The 23,426-nt window shown below is 38.8% G+C and overlaps 1 protein-coding gene across 3 annotated transcripts in view; it reads right to left on the reverse strand.

The window, feature by feature from the left end:
• LOC124154101 (sterol O-acyltransferase 1-like) overlaps nucleotides 1-23,426 on the reverse strand; it is a 48,975-nt gene that overhangs the window by 17,839 nt on the left and 7,710 nt on the right. The window contains exons 1-2 of one of the 3 annotated variants that reach the window (XM_046527618.1): nucleotides 10,486-10,945; nucleotides 1,046-1,147 (exon numbers count right to left, since the gene is read on the reverse strand). In XM_046527618.1, coding sequence (XP_046383574.1) covers nucleotides 1,046-1,128 — 83 coding nt within the window. In that variant the 5' untranslated portion in view covers nucleotides 1,129-1,147; nucleotides 10,486-10,945. Of the gene's footprint in view, nucleotides 1-1,045; nucleotides 1,148-1,315; nucleotides 2,097-10,485; nucleotides 10,946-23,426 lie in introns of those variants that run through there. The other 2 variants (XM_046527619.1, XM_046527616.1) reach the window with 2 other exon arrangements.

The raw sequence follows: 23,426 nt of genomic DNA on the forward strand, positions 1-23,426 counted from the left end.
CAAATGAGGATCCTAGAAGCTAAGCGGTATAAGTAATTTTTTTTTAATTTTGGAGATAGATGCAGATAATAGTTGGTGGGGTGCATAGTTTTGTTGTAGCAGAGGCACTGCTGATTCCTGAATCAATGTACAGTAAAGGTCATTTTATAACCCACCCCACTAAACCACGGTTTCAGGTATACCATGGTTCTCACCATGTCCCCCTTTGTCATAATGGTATGATTTTGATTTGTACTTGTGGGTTATTTTTCGGCAAATTTCATCCTATCGACTGCTCCACCAGAAGAAAAAATCAGATTGTTTTCAAAACTTCCATTACGATAGAATGCCGACAATACCTGGACAATAAAATAGCATTTTCAATATGTTATATGCAAACAAATTGGCAGTAAAATTTAGCTTCAGAGGTTTTTTTTTTCCTTTTCCTCCAAAAATAGTTTCCTATATGAACACAGGTTGCCCATAGTGGGGGTATGAACTCTGTCCTCCCAGACCCGTGTTATAACCAGATTTTACTGTATTTTTACTTATCAGTGAGTCACTTGTATCCCTTTGTTACAGCAATATTGTGTTCCCCACCAACCATTATCTGCATTTATCTCCAAAATTGTAATAAATGCACTTGTACCCCTTGGCTTCTAAGGTCCTCAAACATCAACAGGGATATAAAGGGCCTTGGGAGTGATTAACTAAAGTAAAATTAAGTCAAGCAATGATATAGACAAAACCAGCAACAAGAATCCTAGTCTTGACCCATACATTGAGCTTAGTTCATTCAAGAAAATTTTCAAAATAACAAAAAATTAGGAACAGTAAGAAATTAGCTCCTATTAACTTTGAGATTTTTTCCCTAATGTGCATTCATCATGAGTTGGTATACTTGTGTAGAAAACTTAAGATCTCTAACTTTCATTAAAAAGGGACATGGAAATATGTTGATATCACTAGATCCTTCCACCTAACAATATTGGCACTATTGGGCGAGATTAAATAAGCGATAAAATCGACTAATTTCAATTAAAAAGATTTTTAAAATAATTCTTACCTTTTGGTGTATTTTATAGAATCCCCGGTTACCGGAGTGTCAGTAGCCGCACAAATCTCTTCAACTTTGATTTTTTGACCCATTTTACGGTATATTCTGCCTCTGGAAGGTACAAAAAATCAACCAGAATATTATCGCCAAAGTCAAATAGAAACAAATTCAAAACATCAGGAAGCGCACTGAAGTAAAAGGTACTTCCCGCGATTTCTAAGCCCACTCGGCGCCAAAATTCGTTTCAAAAGAACCCGCGAGATAAATCGAAATACATACGTAACGACTTGAGTTCGCCGCGCAATTCGAAAAAATTGCGGAGTGCTACCTAAGAAATTCGCCCGATGAACGAAAAGGAACGCCTAGAAATACGTTGTTCACCTCCTAATCGGACGAAGAAATGGCGGAATGAGAGTGCCAGATATAAGATGTGCACGACATGCGAGCAATTTTGAATCTAAAGTGACAACCTGGGAGAAGCCCATCCAATATCATCACACTGACCTTAGTTGCTTCACTGAAGCTTTGGCGTGAACCACCTAAGTGTGCTAATCAAAATGTCAACAGCATTAGAAACACACCCACATCTTTTATCCGTGAAGATTTCCTGGGTGACGTTTGAATACACTGACGGACAAAATGGAAGTCGAGATTTTTTACGACCCAGCCAGGAGGAAAAAATATTGCCGTCTGTTGTAAGATTGCCACCGCCAATTGTTACGTTGATCCCGAGGCAATTTTTTACCGTTTTCTTTTGTTCCATTTTTCTTCCGACGCATCACAGAACTAAAAAAACACAAAGGAATCCATATTAGAATCAATTCTATTTTCTTTCAAACAAAGGATTAAGGAGAGAAGAGAAAAAAACGATGAAAAAGTTATCAGCCTGCGTCATTGCTTTGAAGTGAGAGATTTATTATTTGAATATCGAAACAATAGGATACTCTGGTAGTTTTGAGAACCACCGTTTCCTATGGACTCATCATCAAGGTTAAAATGAAACGCAAAAAGCATATAACAAGGACCCACAAGATGGTAAAGTATAGTCAAACAGGTAGAAGGCTTCGGAAAGGGATCTACGTCCGAGATAGAGTCAACGATATAAGATAAAGAGTCAATGACATTTACTGAATATTATATACTCGGTAAAACAAATTACCGTAGTATAGACTAAAAACTTTTTTGGGTTAACTAAAGTATGGTTTATAGCTGAGTAGATCCTACACAAAATAAATTTCCAGAGAGATCCCTGTGCCTTCGATTACATTTGTGGGTAATCTATGACCACTTACTCATGGTAGGGAAACAGAGGGTCTCCAAAATATTGAACACACATATTATTTGTTCTCCAGCACAGAGACATTCGGGGGCCAGTCTTCGGCTTCAGGATAAAATCGTTTCAAGTATAAGTGTCCAGGGTCCTACCGTATATCTCTGACACTTGGAATACTTAGAAAATTGAGCAAAAAAAGGCTGGAAAAGCCAATTGAATTGTGGAATTGTCGGAGTGCTCTTCAAATTCGGCGAACACGTAAGATCTCCAAAAATGGAGTCTTCCTGAGCAGGGCCGGCCTTAGGGCGGGGCGACCGCCCCGGGTTCGTGAAAAAATTAAAATATACGATAGTTTTGAAAACGCTATTGAAAAAACGCGCTTTTTATGTTTATTTTACGTTATAATTTTATGAATAAATATAAATTTTATTTGTATTATACTATTTTGAACTCAACTACGTGATGGTATCATAACGGCGTAATTACGAAGTCTGAATTTGGGAGGGGAACACATACTTAGCCAGAGAGTGGTAGGGATTCAAAATGCTCGAGTTTGTAGATGGGGTATAGAGTTTAATATTTTAAGTGAAGGGCCCCGCACTCAAGGTTCGCCCCTAGCCCCGCACCTGCTAGGGCCGGCCCTGTTCCTGAGAATTGATATACGTTCTTCACTTTGGGAGATTCTGTAACGGAGGAGAGATGAATCGTTTGAAAGGATACATCATATTGCGCGAAAACTTGCTTAGATACAATGACGCATACTGGCTGCTTCAGTAGGAATTTGCAATACTTCAGGAGGTGGTTGGAGAAACAATTTTAATCATTTTTTGTCCATGAGCAGGTGGATTATTAAGGAGGTTAAAAAATTAATGTTGGTCGAAAATGTTCGATTATAACTTTCTGAAGCAATAAATCTTTGAGCTTAATTAAACGAGAGCTTTGAGCGAGTATCAACAATATGATTGCGCAATATCACCCATTTTGAGATTAATTGTTATGTGTGGTATGTAAATGTGAGTGTATGTGTAAATATATGGTTGCCTGTGCGCAAAATGACCAGTAAATGACCTTTTAAAATGCATCCTACAAAGCAAAATTACCATATTCATAATTAATTGAAGAGTTAATAACGCGTTCAGGACATAGTTTTGTCAACAGAAACAAAAATAAAGAAGTTATACGTAAAAAAAACTAACCTAGTCGTTTTTTATCATGTATTTTATTGCACTCATGTCAAATCAAAAACCCGTTGCTATAGAATGAAATTTTAGCGCATAAGTAATTGCTGGTAGTTTCTACTTTGGAGTAAACCATTGAATTTAACAAAAGCGTCATTTTTATTAAATCGATTTTTTCTGTGTAGTATTTGAAGTGGAGAATTTATCTTATCTTCACCGGCAGAATGGTAGAAAACTTTTTATCACAATAAAGACCACCGGAATCATGACAAATAAATTCACGGTCCAACGAAACCTACGATACGAACATCATTACTCATTTGGCTATAAAAATATCGTTAAATCTGAAAAGCTCCGATAAAATTTTACTGTCCAGCTAACAGGTGATATGGGATGATTGCCAATTCTAAATTTCAGGCTTTCTAAAAATGATTTTGAATGAATGTTACAATGGCGGCTAAACGGTTAATTGTCAGATACTGAAACTTGATTGCTATAAAAAATTATATACGGGTATATCTCTCAGACAACCCTTATAACCACACCATCGTACAGCTCAAAACCACCTCTCTGAATGAGGAAATCATTTTAAAACTGGTTTTTGATGATTGATTTAAACATTCACCAATAAAATACAAAATTAATAAAATATTACAAACTCTTCTCATAATCCCTTGCATTCATATTAAAAATCTCTCATCTCTACGTGCTAAAACCGGTAGGTACCTATTAAACGGCCAGCATTACAACGCATTTCTAAGTTGACGAAAATCTCAAAGCGGGAAGTGTTTCTCATATGGAGATCACACGTACCTATATACGTTTTCAGTGCCTATGTTACTCATTCCGTTTGGCAAAAAGATTCATTGTGAAATAACTACTCCCTCTGATGGGGTTACTAAACACAAGGAGAGTGACCAAGAACGTCACGATCCATGAAATATTATAATATTTGAAACTAGTTTTGTGAATATACGGATAGTACTCCAGTTTTGGACCATCGTGAGGGGGAAAAATGTACATCTTCACCATTTTTTCTTCCTCGGGAAGTGGGGGCCTTAAGCTCAGTACTTGTCCAGCAAGGAAAGCTTGACGCGGAGTTTCTATTTGTTTCTCTCGCCAAGTCATGCTCACTGTTTTTCCAACATTAATCCAAGTTTCGTCTGTGAATACATTCGTCCTATGTTCGCGACGACATTTTAAAGATGCTTTAAATAATTGTGCCGCCAACGAATAATATCATCCCTTTCAATAAGGATGCTTCTTTTCCCCCTGCGTTAGTACACGAAGCCTATGTCCAAAAGAAGACGGCATAGTGTGGTATTTTTGTAATCTGGGAGATCACTATCCATATTTACCGAGATGAAGATGGATTTTAAAGTCGGAGGAATATTTTTCACGAAGATTTCATGTACCTTCCTTCTCATTCTCGATCTCACAAAATCGTCGAAAATCACTACTCTCGAATTTTTTAAAGACTGTCTAATTTATTTAGTTTTTGAAGGAGTTACCAATCGACCACGGGAGCTTTCCTTTCTCCTTCTGTAAGCAGTGGACTCTGAGCACCCAGTAGCCTTCGAAGTTTCTCGGTAGGCCTCACTAATGCTGAGCACCAACTGTCTTTCGCGACTTCTGAGCTTCTCACCTTTTCTCCTCTTCTTTGTATCGGACATGGTGATTGGACATGGCGTTACAGCAGAGATAAATGTAAAACTTACTTCACAGTTCTCAAATTCAGCAGATCACACAACCTTGTTCACTCCAAAAAATGCAACGACAAACTGAACGCCTTCGTAAATTCTTCCCCCGGCCCTTTCGGCTAGGGTCGCTTCTGGTGTAGATGTTTTATGGTGTGCTATGAACGGAATTTGAGGAAAACCCAAGCTCTCTTTTGTAAAAGGCATGCACTGGAAGGGATAGTGTTTTGCGCAGATTATAAGACCTTTTCTTTATTGGTTTCTGCGGCGGGACCGAAACACCCAAGGCGAAATTTGCGTTTTATTTCCAAGCCGGTAAAATTTGCTTTCTTTCGTGCATCAATGTATTGAAATAAAAACACTGCTGTTACGACGTATGAGTATTCTCTGTTCTGGATATCAAACGAATAGATATATATTTCATAGTATGCATTGACAAAAAGCTCCTTTTCCGCCCAAGAATTTTCCCTCTTGTGGCATTTTTTAGTGTTACCCCCCCCCCCCCCAAAATTTCTGGTACCCCTCCCCCCCAGAAATTCTTCGAACTTCCTCGAACTTCCTCCGAACTTATCCGCAGAACTTAGCGCGAAAAATCCTTAGCGGGAGAAGGTTTTTCGCGCAAAGGATTTTCGCGCAAAACGCCTGTAGCAAAACCCTGTCTCGCAAAATCCTGTCTCCGGAAAATGCTGCCTCCGGAAAGCAGCATCCGAAAGCCAGCACCGGAAGCCAGCACCGAAGCCAGCACCGAAGCCAGCACCGAAGCCAGCACCGAAGCCAGCACCGAACCCAGCACCGAACCCAGCCTACCTGCAATCCAAGACTTATATAGGACTACTGCGGAGGAATACTTACTCCTTGGCAAGCAAGGGGAAATCGGTGCTAAGGCCTTAGTATTGCACTTGGAGTGAGAAGTTTTACCATTGTCCTATCACAACTCTCTCTCCCTCCAACACCTCACCCCAGTATCTCCTTCCCCTCCATGTGTTCCAATGAACTATCCCCCTGATTCCTCTGATGTCTCCAACCCAGAAGTTGAGGGGAAAATTCTGGGTGCTGTGCGGTTGTCTCAAAACCAGGGAATGCTGATTTTGTGGAGCGGCCGTTCTATGCAGAGTGGCGCCGTAGTTGAATTCGCCTGCCTACCCCTCCACTCCCTGGAAGAATCCCTCCCCTCAAATCCTGGCTTTTCCTGAATAGGAGAGCCCTTTTTCTGCTCGTGACCTGCTGGGAGTCACATGTCTTGTGAGCCATGGCATATTTAGAGCAATTTTCTGCTGGTATTTAGCTGGTAATGTTTTCTTTTGGGATCATGAATTACTATCATTGTTTTCTGTAATACTTCTGATTTTTTGAATACTCTACCTTGAATAGATATCGTACGGTAATAACTCGTAAATTGTTTTTGGCTACCTTTTTCTTGTGAGCTGTTTTTCTTGTTTGTGGAGTCTTTCCCTGATCCAGCATGTGACCGACGGTTGGAGTATTTCCCTTGTCTGGACTTACGTGAAAAATCAACCAGATTTTACGACGTAACGTCACACTCTGCGCGCAAGAAAAAGCAAGAAGTCCGGCCCAGCGGCGCCGTAATATTATTTTAAGATCAAAACCTTGTAACTCCCTTCAAAATTAAGAGAAGTAAATTATTTTTTCACTATAATAACTTTGTATTTTTCTTCCAATTTGATACGCAGCATATAGGGACCTACGATGAAATAAACGTAAGTTAGGAAGCGACTACTTTTTACCTTCCGAAAATCAAATTTATTTTGTCTTAAAGGGTATTACGTCGGCATAACAACATTTTAACTCAATCATTGTAAAATTGCTGAAGACTTTCAAAGAGAAAATAGTATGAAGAATTTTGTGCAGAAGACAGAAAACGGTCAGGCAGCAATTGCAAGACGAAGATAAAATAAAAAATACACGTTTCTAATGGAAATTTAAGGATACGTTTTCAATAGCTTTTGTTGTAATTTTTATCGAAAAACTATTGGTACCAATGAGTGCAGCATCTCTTACTACATTAGAATACAACGTTTTAATCAGTGCATAGTGCAACATTAATTTTCGCGCTGTTATTGACAACACCGCGCTCCCGGCCTTACGGAGATCAACGTGGGAAACTTGTTTATATAGCATGTTACTCAGTGTAAACGCACCTTTAGATATGGGTCAAAACAAACTGAAATTCGGCCCTGTTGGACTTTAATTTCATGTTTTTCAGTGGAATAGTGCCTTTCCAGCCCCAAAAAACTAAATTAAAAGTCTCACTCACTGTTCCTGAGTGCGAGAGAATAAAATAATCTTCTAAGCAAATTTCCGTAAAATAAGGCTGAAGAAAAGCAGGAGAAATCCATGTTCGAAGGAAGTGTTTATAAAATAAGTCCTATCAGTTACTTGTGCATTATTTCGACCTGGCCATATCACTCCAGCTCTGATTTGTCGTCTTCTAATTTCTCACGGAGATTTGGGCCGCAGTTGCTGGTAAATTCAAGTGAAATATTTCTTTTTAACCGTGGAAGTATTCCGGCTTGCTCTATTTTTCTCTAGCTTTTATCTTTCATTTTCTACCGCAAAAAAATGGAAATTTATCGCCCTCAGTTTTCGATTCCTAGTCTTGCTGTGAGTAAGAAGTTCGCATTTTCACATTAGCTTATTTCATTTCGATAATATTTATCAACTCTGACGACTCAGTGTACAGGGAGATGCAACTGTTCCCAAGATAGTAAAATATACCAATGACAGCACTTTAATGCCAAAAACTACTTTTCGACGCCATTTGGAATTTGTAAAACACAAAATGAGTTATTGAGTGCAGCCGTGTCATTATTAGATCGATGATTATTCCCTAAAAGTGAATAAAAATAGGCTCAGGGTATAAGGTATGGAAATTCAAAGCAATATCGTACACTCACTCCACCACTGAGGTTATATCGTGGCCTACAATCACCTCCGTGTATCTCAATATCACACGAAAACGGTTTAATGATCCCCGGGATAAAATTTTTAGAACATTTTATTTACTTTAATTTTGAACTCTGAAATTTCTCCATTAAAAGTTGATATTTATGAACAAAAAATTTTTAAAAAGTAATAACTTTTCGCCCATTTTTGTAATGCTGCGTCACGAAATTTTGTTGAGTAACCTCAGATTCCGATTTAGCAGCCCAAAATTCTCGTAAAATGAAACATCAAAACTACCCCAAAATTATCTGATGAAAACTGCATCTTGACTTCGAATGTCTCCACGGACAAGGACCCACTACCGCGTATAAAAATGCAAGTCCAATAAATTCACTTGCATAATTGACGGCCTCAGCCTTGAATACATGGAACCAATTCATCAGGTAAAATGACTATGCTGACTTTGTTGTTCCTCATAAGAAAACTTTATTTAAACGACCGGGGTATTGAAGTCTCCTAACTCGAACTCTGCCCGACGATGAAGTGAGACTTCAAAACCGGGTCGCTTAAGTATAGTTTTTTATGTGGAACAACTAAGTCAGTATTGTCATTTGCATGAAAAATCACTCACAACGTGACCACTTAGGTTTGTTCGGAGTGATCACTCCTTCGTGGATCTAAAAAACGTATTGACTAATGGTTCAACAGGATAGCTTCTACAAAAGGGACCCTCAAATCCTACAAAAAAATTCACAAACTAGGATAAAAGTCTCCGATTTTGGAGCAATCATAGATTAATGATATATGTGGGATTATTTCAATGGCAGTCATATTTCAATCAAGTTTAGGAACACTCGGAAAAGCATCCGTTTTTAACTATTAAAAAAATATAATCACCGCTTGCAACTTAGTCACCGCGATAATATTTTAAAACTAATGGGAACTAACTACTCAGCATTCAAAAAGCACTTTAAGGAAACCTGACGCTACAGAAGGGATGTGAAATATACAATAGCGTTTCTTGCTGTTATGCCCTCACTGAACCTTTCGAATTCGAATTTTTTTCATCATAAGAATTGGAATCTTTAATACGAGCTCTAACGCTTCGGATAATCCTTGTCAAAAGAGATACACACTCGTACCAGTTTCTTATTTTCTATTGCTTAAGAATTGTTGAATTCAACTCACTATTGCATACGCTGTCGTTCAAGTGCTGGATATCTCACTGGCATCGCAGAGGGCTTCCATCAGTAAAAAGTAAATGCTTAACTACTGATAATTTTTGCATAAAATGATCAACTTTTTTACAAAAAAACTTTTTAGGATAATAAAGAGTCATAGCATGATTCAAGTCAAACTTTCACGCTTTTTGAAGTACATTAATCCTCATCCAACGAAAATTACTATTCCTAGCCATTCCGTGCGAGGAGCACATTCGCTCGGAAGAATCCATTGAAATACAGTAAAATTAATGACCGCAAGAAAAAATACACCAGGACCGTATAACAAACAAGATACCTTTGGCTTTACCATCCATTGGATCATGGCTACCCGCGAACCTTCACGCGTTCCTTAGCGCTGTGAGTTGGCCAAGAACACGGTAGCCTCACGTTTTGGCTACAGGGTTCGAGTGATTATTTCCGCGAAGAAATGAATGTGTGAACAAAAAAATGGACGATTAAAAACTTTCAAAAAAATCGCCAAAACTATAGTTGAAGTTAAAATGAATAAATCGAAAAATGTTCACGACCACAGTTTCAACCCTTACGCACCATTTTCTCACCAAAATTCGGCTGGTGAACCTTTACGAACTTCGAATTTTTTATTGTAACCGTGGTTTTAGAAAATTAGTTAACTTATTTCATTTAAACTGGATTATTTAAAGAAAAAAATATAGCATTGATCCATGTTTCGTCTCACTTTCGTTACCTACTGCATCCGGTAACATTTCACCTTAAAATACACCAACCGTAATGGCCACAAAGATAAGAGGATAGGCGCTGCCGTACCACTCCGCCGACACCGAAAACCGATCCACGCCGTGGAATAGACTCCGGCTCAGCTGAGTATGAACTGGGTAATCTCCCAGAGAACTTTTCAGCACTCTGATGCATACTCAATATTTAATAATATTTTAATGATTTTGAATTCTTTGAATTAATTTTTAATCGTACTTGACCAATACACATCGTAAAGACAAACTCCTAGCCGCCGTCAAATTTTCATCTCGCAGCACGCGTCTAAATAGCACTAAGGGTTCACCGTCAACGAGATTTCAGAGTCCTGAGATGGATATTAAATTTTTAATGCACTTCACCAACACTTTTTTCCCTCCATGTCCCCATATTAACGGTTAATTCTAGTGGAGAAGGGGTCATGATGAGTAGAAGTACTCACGCGGCTTGCGACTCTCCCGGTGGTGGTGGTGTAGCGGCCGGCACGGGATCCTTCAATAGAGTGAGGAGCTAGAAAAACGACTTACGATCACTGCCAGCGCCGGGTGTTATCAAAAAGTTGTCCCCACCAACGCTGCCCCACCAGTGGGAGCGTCTGGGTAAATAGATACACTGCTGTAAGGAGCAGGCGGTAGCCGGGATAAAAAAGGTGGAGGACGCACACTTCGCAACTGAAAAAAAATTATGCATGCCTTCGGGAAATGGTTACGCTCGAGAAATCACTATAGGTCTCACGCCGTTACAACCAATCCACCTCTTTAAGGTTCCGGATTAATGACCGCCTTCTCCGCATTTTTTATTTAACAGCACGATGTAAGGGGATTTTTTAAACTGGCGAATTACTTCCTTCTCTAATTGACACTCGGTGACGCAAGATGGGGGTAGACCTCAGACGGGAGCAGGCGAAACCGGTACGGCAAGCATTAGCGGATTAGAGGGAAACGTCGAGGGCTGTTAAAAGCCCCGGAAGGTCAATGTCGCTTAATGAAATCGTCATATAGGGCGTGAGTCATATAATTATTTTTCGCGATCCAGTTCAGCGAGGAATTATCGACGCTTTCCAATGTTACTTAAGGAAATACCTGTAGGAGGGTGGTCCGAATGATGGAGCACGGGTCATTTTCATGAAAATTTCAAATTTTACTTTACTAATTGTACCATACCGATTGACAACCAAGTAAAATAGTTTTGTTGCGATATATTTTCTGCAAAATTGATTGTGAAACATCCGCCTATTAACAAAAACTATTTATGGTAATTATTATTATTATTATTATAGTATTCTACCGATTAAGGTAGGTTTCCATGGAGTACTAAAGAAGTGATCTGGGAGCCTCCCTTTTCTTCCTGCACTGCTTTCTTCTATTCACTGTTACTGTTACAGGCCTACTCCCTGTCAATCTATCTAAAAACCTAGGTTGCTGTGACGTCACGTGGAGTGGCATCTCATGGGCGTCTATCTGGCCTTTTTCAAATGAGGTTAAAATTGACCATTAACATTCGTCTAAACTGGGATTTCTAAAACCAAATAATTTGTGTATCATGAATACACTAATGGTGGGTTACAAATCGCAATCAATGCCTTTCGTTTTCTTTGATGAAGGAAACTACTCTATTGTCAAGGCAGTTTTGCCGAGGTTCAATGGTGGCCATTTGTTCAATCATGGGTGATTCAATTATGCCCTTGCGGTCCAAAAGGTACGTGGTTCGAATCCCAGTCCAGGGTAATTTTTTCTCATGACATGTAATGTGTATTCTCTATTCTATCAAACTAAAAAAAATTGTCATCGAAAGATACTGCATACCCCATTGGGAATGAGAAAAATTACAACCTGCCGATCATTACAAGCAACGGCCTAGGACTTGGATAAAGATTCCCCCCCTCTCTGGGAGCTCCTTTTCATTGAATTCCAGCAATCTTCCGATAAATTATTTCATATCTGGAATTATCCTCCGGTTTTAAAACTAGCAATCCAGTTTTTTTCGCTGCTAATTGCGAAAAATGTTTGCAGCAACTTCATTTTTTTAAATAACACCTTCAACTCACTCTTTCCATTATGATAGCCGCATATCGCTTACCTTTTATCTGTACTCCTAGGATCGACGACCTTATTTCTGTGGTTTATCGTAACTTGTAAAATCCTTTATCATACTCACGGTCGGTATCATTTTGCAAGCACCCTATTTTATTCGTGCTTAATGATTCCTTTTTCGTATTTACTGTCAACGTAATGATGGTGATTATTCACACCGTAGTGCCCTCTTCACCCTCCCACCCCAGTACGCTCATTCCGCACTTGGTGATTCCCTCATATCGCCGCATAATAATAAATCCCATCATTCAACACGTAGATGTTTCTAGCTCCATCTAGAGGTAATCATCTAGCTCCATCGCCTAAAAATCTGCGCCAATGGAGGCAATTTACTTGTCTTCGAAAGAGGAAATAGAAATGATAATATATTTTAGGAGAGATGAACATTTTCAGTATCATTGCAGCGGGTTCGCGCGGAGGCACCATTAACCACAACCGCGGAAAGGCAGCGGGCGCCGAGGACGCGGAGCTGCGAGAGTGACACCGAATCATGTATAAAAGGCCGTGTCTTGCGGCATTTAGGGGGTTATTGCTGTGAAACCACCTAGCTGTACGGTCGCTTGTGGGCTTTATAATAAAGAGGCCAAACCTGGAAATTTATTTACTTATTTATTTATTTAATCCAAAAACAGCACGAGGCCAATTACAGAGGACTACAATAGCAGGAGAAATAATTTCATAACATTAAGCAACGTAACCAACAATAACAAAAATATTCTACAGTATTTACAAATAAATAAAAAGAATAGTCATCGGGTGGTGCGAGGAATAGGGGGAAAATTACAATAGTGATGGTGCAAGTTGGGTGAGGGATGAAAAAAAGGATCAAAATTTGGAACACATTTGGCATAGGAGTTAATGGAAGAAGGGAAGTCTGAATAGAAAATAACGTTTAGAAACAGAAAGGCAAGTGAAACAATGAAATAGGTCACTCGACCTCGTCGTGCGCGAAGGAACACGAAGCGGAAAAAAAGAAAGAAGGTCAGATGATCTGCATTTGCCATCAATGATATTTAAAAAGAGTCTTCGGTTATTGAGGATACTGCGATCAGCTAAAGTAGAAATGCCAAGAGAGGATCTAATCTTATTGAGGGAAAAGTTACGAAAAGGCGAGTGGCGGTAGCGGATTGTCGGCATTAGTTATTTTACGGCAACAATACAATCATCATTTTATCAAAATAAAACTTACTGCATACTTTACGTCATGGATAAAATTCCCTGGGTATTTTCCGTATATTTTTCACCCTGACTCTCTCTTAATCGGAATTATTTCCCTTTTTTTCATACGGAAAGGATTAAAAATCAATGCATGAATACCAAAGTGACCTACGTAGTGGGTTTCCATGTCAAAAGATGCTACTACCACCGTCAAAGACATAGAGTAACACCAACCTTAGAAATAATTGACGCCTTAAAAAACCTTAAATAGAGTGTTCCCATTTCTTTTTGAAAATGCATGCGTCGGGAAAGTGCATATCAGGGGGGATTTGAGTACTGAGGGCCCCCTCCGACCCTCCGAAATAATTTCGCTAGCGGTAACTGCCCGCTATATATCCGGTCAGGATATTAATATGATAGGGGCACTAATCTTCTTTCTTTCTCTCGGCTACTAAAAGTTGTTGAAACTGAAATAAGGGCCACAGATCCGTAATTTTCCCAAATCTGATGATATCAAACGCTGCTGTAAGAGGTCTTAACATTAAAGTTTTTCAAAAACTCAGGTGGAATTCGGAAACATACGCCTACGGAGACCAAGCTATAATAACTACGGCAGTTTCGGTAACGCCAACTATAACTATAAATTTCAAACGGATATTTATTTCATAGGAATAAGGTACTTAAGCTGTAAATTGTGAGAATGCATGAGAATTGGCAAAAAATTAACAATATATGCAACCCGCAAAACAATTAAAGCACCCCCACCCCTCGAGGGAATTTTTTTGCAATGTATTTGGAATACGCGCGCAGATTCACCCGCCGACCAGTGGCATAGCCAGGATGCGTCCGGATCCCCCCCCCCCGAAACATAAAAACACAATTATTTTCTTTCATGAAAGAAAACCAAAATATTGAAAAATCATGAATTCAAAAAATCTTAACCTAATGAAGTTTTTCGACAGTGAAAAGTGTTAAAATTATTTTAAAACCCATTGCTAAGTGTACCCTGTTTTTCATAAATTTTCCTCCTTGGTTTTCGACCCCTCCCTTCCCCCTTCCCTCCGAACAAAATTCCTGGCTACTCCACTGCCGCCAACTTCATCATAAATCCGAAAACGGTCAAGAAAAAAACGAAAGGAAAACTAAGCACACAGTTACCGGTTGCCGAGTGCTAAATAACGGGTCTCGGGGCTGTCACTGACGACACAGCTGTCCAAACGACCTTTACTTTCATTTGATCCGAAACCAACGTGTGGCTGTCCTGGTCTCCGCTCCTTCAATGGAACACGTTTTCCGGCATTTTATGTTATGCGAAAGATATAAATCCATGACGTAGACTCTTACTCTCAAAAGCAATAGTCCCCAAGCGCCCGATATTTACACATTAATTAGCGGCTATATTTCACATTGAAATGAATCTCATAAAATTAATATCCCGATATATATCGAACGGCTTGCTGCAGTCTTTGAGATAAAAATATATGATTCAATTGTGTAGATATGAGTTTAAAGTTTCTCAGAAGAGTTAAATAACTTCGTTAAAATTTCATAAGGATTTCAATGCCGTTAATACCATGTTTTAACCATGAAAACGCGCCTCTATATCATCAGAAGTTCTTCCTTAAATATTTATTTCGATTTATTTGTTAACTATCTGGATAGTCTGCTTCCATACAGTTCCTAATAGATTGGCCAATAAATTAAGCTATAACTAGTGGTCACAGAAAGTCTGTACAAACTCATGCATAAACCATTAATTATTGCACTAATTAAAACAACTATATTACATATGTATCAGAAAGGAAACACAATGGCAGGTTCCACATTTTATTAATTACTGCGACCGATTTCGATTACATGGTATCACCATGAGGCCTGATGATGATACTATGCAATCGAAACCGGTCGCAGTAATTAATAAATTGTGGAACCTGCCATTTTCTTTCCTTTCTGGTTCATCATCAAGGAGTTCCATCATATTTCACCTGACACGATTGAACTCTTATTACTACACTAATTTAAGCAATGAGAACCATAGGTGGATTTAAGGGGGGGGGGGCACGTGCCCCCCAGACTCTTAAAATATAGACAAAATATTAATATGGCTATCATTACGTTCGTTTTTTTAGTGTATTACGGAGCCTCGATCATTTGATGTCATATTAATAACTTTCATATTTAAATAAAGAGAATATTTCGTAAAGTAATTGTCTTTTCTTGTTTTTAATCTCAAGTATGAGAAGATCCTTTGCCTGTTAGACCCTTGTGTCCCCCCCTGGTAAACAAATCTGGATCCGCCCCTGATGAGAACCATAAATAGCATAGTTTTTCTTGGATTCTCCGAAAAATAAGATTCGGCGTAGGCTGAAAATACGATATGCATGCACTGACCCCATCATTGCCACATCGGAACAAAATTAAAACTAATTTTCTTATTACATCCAACCCATGGTTTTTAATTATTTCTAATTCAATTAAAATATTTTCATATACATCACATGCTCAGGCTTGGTGGAACCACATATCTAATGTGCTAAATAAATCGCTTGGTAAATACTGGTCGAAACCCTGGGTCGGATCAATAAAAGTTTTTGTGGAACGTTACAAGTGATTCATTTAGGTCATTATAATATTTTCATTTCGTAGGCATCGTGAATTTGAGAGTATATAACCTCATAGATCAGGGAGGTCGACGGAAAAAAGGGAATTGAATGTTATACGATATTGGAAGTGATCTTAAGCCAAATCATATGGTATGGTATTCGTAGGAGGTGATTGAAAGCTGTGGTCATTTGCGACATGAGGCAAGGGCAAGGAAAGTAGGGTGGAGAGAAACCTGGCGTCGGCATTAGCCTGCTCTAATCGAAAGTCGCCAAGGGGACCACGGCTTTACGTCCCATCCGATGGACGGAGTGTTGTACATGAATTGCTCCCCGCACTGCACTCCAGCAGGGATCGGGCAGTCTCTGAAAAAAAATCTTCGCCACCTCTAGGATTTGAACCCGGATCCACTGGTTGGTAGCCAGCCAGCACTTTAACCACCACATTTTCCCGATCCCCGGCACATCTTATTGTCAGTAGGACCCACAATGCTGAATTCGAGATTATATTCTATTTTATTTCTTCAAAATGTGTTAAAAACGTTTATTCCGCCACAGTGTGCTATTGAGGACACTTCATGCTGATATTCTTATGTGAAGTAGAGACGACATTGTTCCAAACCGGCTATAAAATTACTAAATGGCACGCGTACACGCTATTATACGTATGTTGCCGCCTGAGACGCCTGTAAAACTTGAATAATTAGCTGACAAAGTGTTAGAAAAAGTCAAGTTCAGTCCCCAAGAACGACGATTAAAGAAAATAGCAAAAAGTGCCTATGTAAACAGCAACTGCTCGCACTCAAGTGGCTACTTGTAGTCTTCAATTGCATATGACCTACCAACCTTATTTCGCCGTTCTCAGGGAAAACAGGGACAAAACGCCCGCATAAAGTTTACGGTTGGATGATCACACAGCGAGGTGACAGACCACTTAGTTCAAGTCCGCTCAAAGGTTAAGGAGGGCATTTGACCACAGGCCTTGTAGAAGCTTTTTTTAAATTAATTTTATTTAAATTATTTGAATAAAAAGGCCTATACCTCAAATGTATTCGCCGAAAATTTCGCGGATGAAAAATGTTTTTTAGCCTTCAAAAATAAATCTTCATAGTATGCTTGAAAACACGACGTCATCGGACCGTAACGTCACGGGACGGTATCCACTGATGACAGACTGAGGCAGTGGATAGAAAATCGGTCTATGCATGGGCGAAAACGCTAATTTGGAGAAAATAATTGCTGTTTTAACGTCAAACGGGAAATTGGGAATGTTTTGGGTTGCCAAGGCGTTGTTGAAACAAATAAAGGGGATTGTTTGGGAAGATTTGGAAAGATTGAATGAAAATAAGTTGATTACAGATTGTGGTCTACGTTACACACCTACATCATTTGCTTAATGGAACAAGTGTATTGAAGCATGGATACTCAATAGAAAAGTGTAAGAAAACCATATAAATCGTGTACAGTGCCCTGTACACGAGATTTCTGTTTTACACGATATACACTTGTGTCGGGCTACCAACGCCTCTTCGGAAAGCTGCCTAATAGGAAGTATGGCATTTTTCACAATTTCTGCTCCATGAATTAAAACTTTGTGAATAGTTGGTGGCTTTTGATACCATGGATAAATATTTACATACAGTTTAGTAGTTTTAAGGCAGTAAGCTGAGGAAACCGTATAATTTACTCGTAGTCAAATCGATACAGCTCTCTAAATTACTGAGAAGCGGGTAATTAGATCCTCCGACGTTCCTGGATGAGGATTGTATATGGCACTCAAATTAGAATTGTCGATTACTAATAGTTTACCAAACCACGCAATAGCAGCCAACCTAATCATTAACAAAACCCACTGCGTTGACTAGTTTTTAGAAATCTACTATTCATTCTGGAGCACTCATCCCACTTTCGCAAATATTTATTTAAAAACACATTTTTTGAATGAAGGCCGCAAGCACCGTTTTCCATATCTCATCTCCTTTCAATATAAGGTTTTTTGCGTAAAAACTCCAATACGAATGATTTCTTCTGTGCGCAAAGGGTAAGAAAAAAAAGACTTTGCTGTTCCAAAAAATAAAATATATATTTGCTATCGGTTTCGATACGGCGTATCATCATCTGGCAATGTCACATATTAGTACACAGAATTTATACTCTTGAAGAAGCTAGAGGGGCGGTGGAGTGGAGCTGGGGAAAGGGGAGGGTAGATGGGGGAGTGGGTTTTTTGGAAAGGGTAGTGGATTTTGGAGAGAGGTATATTTCTTATATTTCGTGGACACCCTCTATTAGCCAAGATCACCATATGCAAATCTTGGTGAGTCACTGTCGTTGTATTCGTTACTTGGCAATTTCTCTGTAAACGACCTTCGGCAAACACTCCAACGAGGTATACTGAAGGAAGACTGATGTTGAGCTCTCGGCTACAAATGAGCTAGCCAATCGCATAGACGGCATTTTTTGGGAAAACACAATTTGCAGAATGGAAAATGTGCACGTGTTCATATTAACAGAATAAATATGGGTGCATAAAGGGATAGCGGCCAAGGACATAGGGCTTGGGGAGCGCGCGAACTGTTAGGTTTATTGCCGTACGCACGCAGCTTCCGCACAAAGACTCAAGGGTAAAATCGTCAGAAGAGGGTACATTAGGGTGTTGCTTATTTTTTATTTTTTCTCGGATTTTTTATTTCTACCTCTTAAAGTAAGTATTGTATTCCTGGAAAACTGTTGAGCGGACGTTAAAATGAAGCGAATTTTGGCCCTAAAGGGCTGCAAAATCGTGCGTTACCCATGAAAATGATGTTACTTCAAAAAATCGGGGAAATTTAATGTTATTGCATTTATGCTCTTTGAGCAACCTCTAAATGTTAAACAATTGAGCTGAAATTTTTAGGATATCCATTCTGCACCCCATAGCATATTTTAAGAGGTAGAAATCAAAAATCCGAGAAAAAATAAAAAATAAGCAACACCCTAGGGTACATGCCATACAAACATCACAAATAACAAGTAGCTGAATGCAATGTACTCAACATTTTTGGAAAATCCAGTCTCTCAAATGGACTCCTATGAATGTCACGCAAAGTTCCCGAGTGTATATATATCCCGTGTATTGGGGGTCACGGGACGCGAAAATCGCCCGACATCATTTTGCTTTGCCTGAAAAAATCCTAGGGGTGCTATTTGGAGCAATATTTTTCTTTTCCGTCTAATTCTATAAACTTCAGTCTAACCTATAGTGTAAATATCTTGGCAAGTGGCGGTAACTACGTTCATCCTAGCATTAGGTAAAAAATTAACGAAAACCGGTGATATTTTAAACAAATCATAAATTTAATTTCAAAACAGTGAACTGTGACAAAGTTTCGCTTTTAATTAATGAAAATAATATAACTATAAATAAATATCATAAAAAATCCAAATTATTTATTGCATTTCATTTCTTGGGGAACAAACATTGAACTTTTTCGTAAAAATCGCGCGCTCAGGATTTCATTGATTTTTATTGATTTTTGGCTAGCTATAAAAATTAAGCAAATTATTTTCATAAAAATTAACTTCAGTTTTTCATGCCCTGGACATTCATGCCGATCATGCTGTTCCAATTCTTTTCAGTTTTTTAAGGCTTCTTTTTTCCCCCGCTCTTCTAAGGACTACCTCATTATTTACTTGGTCTACTCCATTTTTCTTCATCATGCTTCTTCCATTTCACATCGTACCTAATTGCGTTTGGTATTTCATGTTTTTTGTTTTTTTGTTTTTTTTTTTTGGTATTATTTTATTGAGTTAAATATTAAGCACGCAGACGTATTCCCGAAAATGAATTATAATAGTGCATCTAATCGCTGCGAAAACCTTAAAACTAAAATTAATGCATATTTGGCGAGAGAATTTCCTTAGAAACTGGTGCGAAATAGTTGTTATCAAGGACTTCATATGATGATATACTATCCCCGGTACGAAATGAGAAAGTCCATATTTTGATTTTTGTCCAGCTTTTTTCGATTTTAGCCCACTGTGGGACGTTACATAAAGTTTAAATGCATGCAAATAAAATTGTAGTGCGCATGAGGGTGCTGCAGGAAAATTCGCCTCTCTCCGGAAGAAAAAGAGAGGCAACGTAGATAGTGTTCCCATTTTTCCCCGTGTGAAGTCCTTGATAACAACTATTTCGCACCAGTTTCTAAGGAAATTCTCTCGCCAAATATGCTTTAATACCTAAACCATTTACTCTAAAACATGAAATACCAAACGCAATTAGGTACGATGTGAAATGGAAGAAGCATGATGAAGAAAAATGGAGTAGACCGAGTAAATAATGAGAAAGTCCTTAGAAGAGTGGGGGAAAAAAGAAGCCTTAAAAAACTGAAAAGAATTGGAACAGCATGATCGGCCTCATTATAAAGCTTTATGGACTAATTAAGGCAATTATTGAAGGGCAAGAAAAGCAAAGGAAGGTCCAAATGTTACATTGGAAAGATTACCGAGGATCTTAAAGAGGAGAATTACTTAAATATTATAAGGTTAACTGGCAGGAAAGAAGAATGGAGAGTTGCGACGTAACGATCTTCAAAATGCTTGACTTATGATGATGACGATGATAATGAACAATGAAATCCAAGTGGTAGCAAATAATTTCAGATACAAACTAATAGCAATTTATCATCTATGAAAATACAAGAGGGAATATTCAGTCGACACATAGGTTTCCTGAAATTAGTCCTGAAGTTTGGATGAATTGTTTTACCAAATCAAGTAATTTATTTTGCTTAAAATGTAATCACTCTTAAAACATATAGCTGCCTATATACTTCCTGATATTATAATTATACTTATAATTTTGACTCGTGTAAGAGAAAAACGATTACTTTATGCACATGGGACATTGACAAAGTATAAAGGAATATCTGGACTCATGAGCATCGATTCATAGACATAAACAATGTTACTGACCTTATACAATGTATCAAGTTTACAGTTAAACATGGGAATGAAATATTACTCAATGTTCTTTGATTATGATTTTTTGCAAAACAAGCTATCAAGAAGTGCGCAGCAATGGCTTACGACTTCCACTATCCACAATGACTTGTGAGACGCATGTTGCGCACGAAGACCATTAGCCTTACGTAGAGCGCCAAGATATCAATATGGGACAGTTATTACTCATTGTCAGATAATAAGTTGAGGAAAATGTGGAAAGGGAAACGGGCCGGGGGATACTGGAATGTGTCTCGTTAACGGGAAAGGAAGAAACTGCGACTGACATATAACAATTTTACGAGCTAGTGCACGCGGTAATCATAAATATATAGTCAGAGTTTTTGTTTCAATAAAGAAGCCAAAAATAAATAGAAAAAATTAATTCAATAGCAAACACTTATATTGCCACAGCAATATTGATCTTTCTCTAGTTATTTCAATGAAATCGTATTTCTAAATACGCACATGAAAATTTTCTTTTCGGATGAGAATGATTTCCAAAGATCAAAAAAACCTTGATCTGTTGAATCCAAGGCGTTTGGATCAGCCTATTGTTGCGGTATCTTGAAAATCGTGCACGTTCGCTTTTACAACCTTACCATATGTGAAATAGAGGGTCGTGCGATATGCATCGCGAGTATTTTCATTCTACTTCTCGTTTTCGAAGCCAAATTCATTGGCTGCCCTAATAATCGACAATCAATCGGATCGCACGCATAGTGCCGAATTTGTCGAAAGATTTGCGCAGACCCGTCCCGTCAAGACCAGCATTTTCCGCCATTTTGAATTTTTTGAGGGAGGAAAATGGAGGTTTTCCGATTTTTACCCAGTAACACTTGGCATGGTGAGAGAGGATTCTAGTCCTCTACCGCCATGCCAAATAAGCTCTCCACCATTTCTAGAAATGGTCGAGAATTTTTATCCATCACTAGTTGAGTCAGTCAGTGAGTCACGCATCGTGCTTCATATATTAATATATGAACCCTGATACGAGATATAATGACTGTCTCAGCGGGAATTGAAGGAGTGATCTTCTAAAATTTGCTAATATAACGGGATATTACTGTTGGGGTCATAAGCCGCGTGAAATAAGATTAAGATAATAAAGGGAAGTAAGTCTGACATCTCTTTACATATATACCCTTCCTTTGTCTCGGTTCTCTTCATTTTCGAAGTATTGACGCCGACCCCTCGCTCAACAATCAATTGCTGTCCGTTATCTACTGAAGGTACGTGGGTAGCCTTTTAAGTGCCGAGAATGAAGAAAAAGTGAGGTAAAATAACGCAATTTTTAAAATGTTTTTCAAAGTACCTACTCTCCAAGATAGTCAATCCACATTTGCATTCGATAGAACCAGTCGTTATAACATTCATTCGGCTTGCATTCCGAGGTAGGGGTAGTCAAAATGGCTGATTTGTTGGCATCTACCGCTTCTTCAGACGTCTGGAAGCGATTTCCTCGTAGAATATTCTTGATTCTGGGGAATGTTAAAAAATCATTGGGGCTTAATTGCGGGCTGTATGGGGGGTCATCAAGAATTTCCACGTTTTGCTGTTCCAAAAACGGTGTGTGAGCTTGCATTGCCATGATGCAGCGTAATGCGTCGATTTGGGTCATCTTTCCGAAGATCAGCGATCACTTCCGGCAAGAAAATGGTCGTCTACCATTGAGAATTAACTATTCTTTGATTTTCAAGAGCAATCGTCGCTACATGCCCTGATTTGGCTACGAACGACGCGACCATTTTCTTGGAAACTCTGCGAGATCGAACAACTTATGTCGGTTTGAGCTCACTTTGGAAGACCCATACCGAAGATTGGCGTTTTTATTCTAGCTCGTAGGTATAGATCCATGATTCATCACCACTTACGATGTTGTTAACGTGCTTTGACGCTCCTGAGTTGAATCGTTGTAGAGTATTTCGGCACCATTTGACTCGAGCTGCTTTCTGTTCTTCTGTGAGGAGGTGCGGTATCCAGCGGGATACCAATTTTTTAACACCTAACTCTTCGTGTAAGATCTTTTGAACTAAGATCCCTGAGATGGTCAATGATGCCTGAATCTCATGGCATGTAACATGACGATCTTCCATAATCATGTTACGTACAGCATCCACGTTTTCTTGAGTGACGCCGGTTTTTGGTCGCCCTTCACGCGGCTCGTCACTGAGGCTAGAGCGACCTCGCTGAAACTCCTCATACCAGCGATAAACGGTTGTATTTGATAGTGCTTCTTCGCCAAAAACAATTTAAGTTCAGGAACGCACTCTTGCTGGGTGAGGCTTCGTCGAAAGTTATAGAAAATTATGGTGCGGTACTGTTCAGGACTTAATTCCATCTCGTACAGCAACTTGGGAACTTTGACAAGCCATCGTTTTAAAACTACCTGGCCGATCTTACTGAAACTTTGCATGGGCATTAACCAACTCAAAAAGATTTTTTATAAACACATTTATAGTTGCTAGGTGATAAGGATTGTTCTATTCCCGACACTTAAAAGGCTACTCTAGTAGAATAGGATATGAGTTGAGACCATCCGATTGAAATCA

This window comes from Ischnura elegans, chromosome 2, assembly GCF_921293095.1.
Source record: "Ischnura elegans chromosome 2, ioIscEleg1.1, whole genome shotgun sequence".
Lineage (NCBI taxonomy): Eukaryota > Metazoa > Arthropoda > Insecta > Odonata > Coenagrionidae > Ischnura > Ischnura elegans.